The following is a 6333-nucleotide window of genomic DNA, read 5'->3' on the forward strand; positions in this document are numbered from 1 at the left end:
CCCTTTCTCTTAAAGATGGACCACTTCAATCCATACACTGTAGCCCTGGGATCCACTAAAAACTTGTGAGATTGGCCATTGAGGAACTGAACAGTGATGGTGATGAAGTTTTTCTCTGGAGTCGCGGTGGAACTGGCTTCATTGATTGGTATAACTAGTCCAGAGTCAGGCTCTGGTCTGGTTTCAACGATCACATTCTGGCTCATCACCTGGTATGTTAATGGCTTTGGGTCCTTTAGTGTCTTGTACAGTGGATCATCTTTAGTAATGACTTTACTCCCTGGTATTAGACTGGTTAATGCAGCTGCTACTAACTGTAGGTGAGCACTGGAAGAAGAAGAAGCTACTGCCATTGGTTTGTCTTGCTGTATTGAGATATATTTGATGAGAACTTATAGTCTTGTAACCAGGGGATGTATTATACCATAGATAAGGGGTGGAGAGTATGATGATAATCTGGGCAGACCATTATTAAACTATTGGATATAAGTTTACACAGTGAAACCGCATCATGATTTTAGCATGAGATATGAATATGTTTAAAGTTGATATTGAATTTCACTCTTAGTTTATTGAATTGATACTCTGCTCCTGCTCTTAACTCATGACTAAGATTAACTCTGTACTGTATTATAATATCTAATCATCTATCCACCATATAGCACTTCTGTTGCTCAGCCATTATCAATTTTAATTTCTGAACTAGAATAAAAGGGTTTTCCATTAAGATTTCTTCTCTAATATAATGCAACTACAGTAATTTTTTATATAAAGCAAAAAGCAAAATTAAGTGTTGTATAAACAGCCTATTAATCAGCTATAGAACCTAATAATGTTAAGAAGCATAATTTAAAAGTTCAGTACTACTGGCTTGATTAACAACTTCTCTAATACATATCCCGTATGCACGTAAGTCATCATTTGATGGTGTCACGTAATACTCTGCTCCAGCATATGTCTCTTCCTTTGGTATTATGGTAGTGTGTCCAGGACTGAGATTAACTCGATTTTGCATGACAGCTTGATATATTTTGTCTTCAAAGGGAAATGAAGCTGCATACATCTCGTCAGCAGCAACGTTAATATCAGGAGTGGAGTAATGGCCTTTGCCATGAAGATCTCTAAATAACTTTTTCTCATCATATCCTTCTTTTGTGATACCTTCTGCTCCACTCTTTCTTGTTCCGTGATAAGACACTGGCCATTCACCAGGTAGACCTGAACTTCCCAGCCATCTATCATCTTCATACTGCCCACTGACTTTAAGAGCTATTCTATCCCAGCCACATGGACGCTTGTAGATATGACCACCTCGTTCATAAACTGTGCCGGTATCATCAACGTGTGTGAAATCAAAATCATAAACTGGATCCAATAAATCATGATCAATCACTAAGATATTTGGATCAGCTGCTCCTCTTAATTTAACAATGACTGTTAAAAGTGAGCCGTATTTGATTCCGTAATCTTTCAATAGCTTGTCATCATCGTTCAGCTCAGTACCCTCAAATATGAGCACTATGTTGTTAACATCATAATCTTGATATTCTTCAAATCCTTTACACTTGAATACAGTCCACTTCAACGCATAGATTGTAGCTCTTGGATCTATGGAATACTTGTAAGATTGGCCGTTGAGGAATTGAACTGTGATGATTGTGATCAAATCTGGGGATAGCAATCTCATGCTCATCGTTTTATCAAACGGTATAACTAGCATTGGATCAGGCTTTGGTCTACTCTCCACAATCACGTTCTGACTCATCAGCTGGTACGTTAGTGGAATTATCTTGTATGTAAGCTGCTGCCGTTGCTTCAATGTTGCATACAGTGGATCATCTTTAGTAATGACTTTACTCCCTGGTATTAGACTGGTTAATGCAGCTGCTACTAGCTCAAGACGATCATTGGAAGAAGAAGAAGTTACTGCCATTTTGAGATACTACAGTACTTATTGCTGGCAGCAGTTAGATATTCTTGAAGGATTGTCAGGATCACTAGCTAGTTTGGTATGCAGAGGAGGAACTTGGACTAATAACTAAGTCAATGGTCCAGAGATACTAGTAGTGACTGTATTAGTACTGTTATGATATATGACAGTACAGAGAAGTTATTGGGTGTCATCTAATGGTGGCTTTATCTGCCAACTTGTAGTACTACTTTTGACTTTTTATGACATCTCTTGTCAGGCAATTTATCATCACTATAACTTTATTATTATAACAGAATAGCTAATTGAAATTTAGTTACCAACAATTATATTTTTTACATTACATTACATAATCCTGTATCTTAATCACTCTTCTTTTTATAACTTAGTATAATGATAATGATTATGTTTTATTAATCAATAGGAAGAAGCTCAGTGCTGTTCATGTTAAAACATTAAAAATGTCAGAAGACGTCCTCTGCCTCAAATACAGGTGAGGATTGGTGGGTGTGGCTAGTTATTAAGTTTCCACCCATAGTCCTAACGATAAGTTCCTTGCTCTGTCGTTACTGGATTCAACTGTGAAGCTGTTCTTTGCTGATTCACTAAAAGTAAGTGTCCTCTATTTATAGAATAGTTTATAATGATGTAATGTTACTATTTTTAGTTTTATCTCTCCTTATATGGTCATAAACTACCTGTACTTGGAATGGACATATCAAGTGTAAGTTAATTAATATTAATTAACTATACAGTATAGCCTCTCTTAATGGACACTCTCTATAGCGTACACCTCCATTTAACGGACAGCACCTAGTGTACCAATTACATTCCTTACTGTATAAAATAACCTCCACCTAAAGGACACCTCTGTTTAACAGAGACACTTTCAAAGTGTCCATTATATAGAGGCTAGTCTGTACATGTACATGTAGTGACCAGCCTGTCTGGACTCTGGAGGTGTGTGTGTGTGTGTAAGTAATGCAATACCTGAGGACTGAGATATCTGTATATACAGTTCTTGTATCCTCTCTGCAGGACAGTAGTCTACTGGTGACTGGTTCTGCTGATAAGAATATTCGTATTTGGGGAACTGATTTTGGTGACTGTCACAAGTCAATATTTGGGCACACTGACAGTATCATGGACGTGAAGGTAGTCATTTTAACTTTTAATTGTGTGTGGATTTAATGAGAGATCTTTAAATTAATAAATTAACCTTACGTTTAGTGTGAATCAACATTTAAGAGTAACTCATTAAATGGGTGTGGCATAATAATTATTAATATTCATTATTATTATTATTATTATTATTAGTTTGTTCCTGGTACTCACTTGTGTTTCTCCATCAGTAAGGACAGGACACTGAAACAATGGGACTGTGACAACTTTGAACTGATACAAACACTTAAAGTTAATAAATTGTTTATTAATTAATTGTTTATTTATTTATTCTTGTAGGGCCATCAGTCTGAGATATGGTCACTAGTTGTATCTAATGATGGAAACACTGCAGTAAGTGACTGTACATGTACGTATGTATCGGGAATTGTAATAAAAATTTGGGGTCATTTCGGAGCCATTTCTTGAAAAAACCATGGGCTATAGCCTTAGGTATTTTTAAAAAATTGGCCAATTTTTTAAAATGGCTGTAATTAAAAAAATATTTGTCAGAATCAGCTCAAACTTTATACACAGTATAAGGACATCAATATGTATCAGAAAATGTAATAAAAATTTGGGGTGATTTCGGAGCCATTTTTCTGAAAAAACCATGGGCTATTATAGCCTTGGTTATTTTTCAAAAATCTGCCAATTTCTTTAAATGACCATAACTCGAAAATTCCTTGTCAGAATCGACTCAAACTTTCTACACAGTATTAAGACATCAATATGTATCAGAAAATGTAATAAAAATTTGGGGTCATTTCGGAGCCATTTTTTTGAAAAACCATGGGCTATATATATAGCCTTGGGTATTTTTCAAAAATTGGCCGATTTCTTAAAATGGCCATAACTTGAAATTTTTTTGTCAAAATCAGCTCAAACTTTCTACACAGTATAAAGACATTAATATGTATTAGAAAATGTAATAAAAATGGAGAATTCTCTTCTTTTTAATTTTGGCGAACTAAAGTCCCTGTACTATAGTACAGGGATTTTAGTCCAATTTTGAGCTATTTTAAAAGTTTGTAAAAAATTTAAACTTGATTGGAATCAGTTCAAACTTTCTACGCAACATAAGAACATGTACGTATCAGAAAATGGAATACCTTATACCGGTTTATTTTTGTGGTGGAAATTTTTGCGAATTTTGCATTTCTATGATTTTGCGGGATTAATTTTCGCGAATGGCTTGCAGTCTGCACACATGGCAATGGAGAGCAGAATTTTGCAATGAAAAATTTTCGCAACTGATCACAAGCCATGAAATTTGCGAAAATATTTTACCACGAAAATAAACCGGTATACGGCATTCTATTAATAATTCCTTCACTCCGTTAGGTGACTGGGTCACATGACCTCTCTATTAGGACGTGGGGCTGCACTCAAGAGCCACTAGTGCTGTCAGAAGAAAAGGAAAATGTAAACCACGCCCACATAATTAATTAAATCAACATCCGCCATAAAACCGAATCATTTTATTTTATTTTTCAGGAAAGAGAAATGGAATTTGAGAAGTCACTAACAGAAGGAGCAACTGAACCAGTGGTAAGAGTATAATGGAGTATGATGATTATTTTGAGAAGAATAGTTTTGAGAATCCTTACAAAATTACTTTATTTGTAGATTAAATTTTTGCAGTTTGTCATTCATAAAATTTTATTATTTGCAAGTTTAAATTTTGAGTTTTTTTGTGCACTTGCAAATACCAAACATAATAATACTCCACAATATAATGACCTCCTATACTACTCTACATGTATATACTGTATACTGTGTGTATTGTTACTGGTCCCTCCATTAGGTGCCAGGGGAGAAGGGGAAAGGAGAAGTGGAACTGGCCAGTAGGAGGACAGCAGGGACTATTGGATCAGTGAGTGACCACACCCACTTAATTAATTAATTATTAATAGGCGGAGCGACTGATGGAAGGGCTGGAGTTATGGAGAGAAGAAGAACTGAAAATGAAAGAATATAATGAAGAATGTAATATAACAGGAACAAAAGTAATCAGTATACATGTATATGTATGAATGATGATAATAAATGAATAATCATTTACTAATTTAATTAATAAATAATTATTTATTTATTATTATTAGTTGGCTCCTCCTCCTCCAAACCCAATTTTAAAAGTTCTTGGGAACCAAATGGTAAGTTAATAATTAATAATAATTATTAACCCTCTCCTCCCTACAGCCTGATGAATATGTTCTTAATATTTTAAAGCAAATACGTTCAAGGTATTAGTATACTCCACCCACTCATTTAATTAATAATTATCGTCATAGCGACCTTGAGGGGTCCCTCCTGTTGCTGCCATTCAATGAAGTTATTGATTTACTTAAAGTGAGTGTGATCTGGTCTCAGAAGCAACTGGAGGTGGAGCTGGTGGGACGAACTGTTCTCTTCCTTTTAAGGTAATGAAGACATTTTAATTAAGTGTGCTATACCAACTTATGTATATGTATCAGGAAATGTAATAAAATGGAGAGTTCTCTCCTTTTCAATTTTGGCAAAATTAACTAAACAATACATGTCATGTAGAGTGACTGTAGGACTAGGAGGTCATTGACTACTGTACAAGATGATTTATTGGCAGGGAATCAATATTGGTGAGGAATTAATATTGGTGAATGGTAGTTTTATGAAGATATTTCCAATATAAATTCCGCCATTTTGTTTCAATCTGAGCATGCTCAATGGACAGAATTGCCAATATAAAATTCTCCAGTAACTTTCCACAGGAAAATTTACCAAATATTACTCTCGCCAATAAATTGTCTGGTATGGTATGCTAATAATTAGACGTAAAGAATACTATTTGACCCTTTTACCACACCCCTTGAATTAGATAAGTAGATCTAATTAAATAGTTAATAAAATCTAATTTGACATGAGTTATAATAGTAATAGTACAATTGCACACAGGAAGAGGTAGGATTACACAATAGTGACGATACTAATCATACCTTATTACCACTAGTCCGTCTTATAACTGCTCAGTGTGTACTGTAAACTAACAGGACTGCTTACTAATAGTCTGACTGCCCTTAAAACCTGCTACTACCCTCTACAAGAATAATGGACCATTTTAGTAAGGAAGAGCTTTCATTCGTTAATAAATAGCTGCATATTCCATGAGTATCCTTTATTACCGGTTGATGTTGATGAAGAAGTTGGGGCAGTTCATTTATATGCGAGTGCATGTGGTCGACACATGTCAGCTAGACTGATGA

The 6333-nt window shown here is 35.0% G+C and overlaps 2 protein-coding genes across 2 annotated transcripts in view; one reads left to right on the plus strand and one right to left on the minus strand.

The window, feature by feature from the left end:
* LOC109586819 (uncharacterized) overlaps positions 1-1948 on the minus strand; it is an 8166-nt gene extending 6218 nt beyond the window's left edge. The window contains exon 1 of the mRNA XM_020003037.1: positions 1864-1948. Coding sequence (XP_019858596.1) covers positions 1864-1933 — 70 coding nt within the window. The 5' untranslated portion in view covers positions 1934-1948. The remainder of the gene's footprint in view (positions 1-1863) is intronic.
* A 410-nt stretch (positions 1949-2358) lies between these two features.
* Positions 2359-6333, plus strand: part of LOC100641477 (WD repeat-containing protein 3-like) — a 6695-nt gene continuing 2720 nt past the window's right edge. The window contains exons 1-13 of the mRNA XM_020003038.1: positions 2359-2423; positions 2469-2541; positions 2598-2654; positions 2969-3085; positions 3248-3343; positions 3392-3445; positions 4436-4516; positions 4589-4642; positions 4899-4967; positions 5008-5100; positions 5197-5247; positions 5294-5337; positions 5386-5514. Coding sequence (XP_019858597.1) covers positions 2392-2423; positions 2469-2541; positions 2598-2654; positions 2969-3085; positions 3248-3343; positions 3392-3445; positions 4436-4516; positions 4589-4642; positions 4899-4967; positions 5008-5100; positions 5197-5247; positions 5294-5337; positions 5386-5514 — 950 coding nt within the window. The 5' untranslated portion in view covers positions 2359-2391. The remainder of the gene's footprint in view (positions 2424-2468; positions 2542-2597; positions 2655-2968; positions 3086-3247; positions 3344-3391; positions 3446-4435; positions 4517-4588; positions 4643-4898; positions 4968-5007; positions 5101-5196; positions 5248-5293; positions 5338-5385; positions 5515-6333) is intronic.

Source organism: Amphimedon queenslandica, unplaced genomic scaffold, assembly GCF_000090795.2.
Source record: "Amphimedon queenslandica unplaced genomic scaffold, v1.1 AMPQUscaffold_12772, whole genome shotgun sequence".
NCBI classification, from domain to species: domain Eukaryota; kingdom Metazoa; phylum Porifera; class Demospongiae; order Haplosclerida; family Niphatidae; genus Amphimedon; species Amphimedon queenslandica.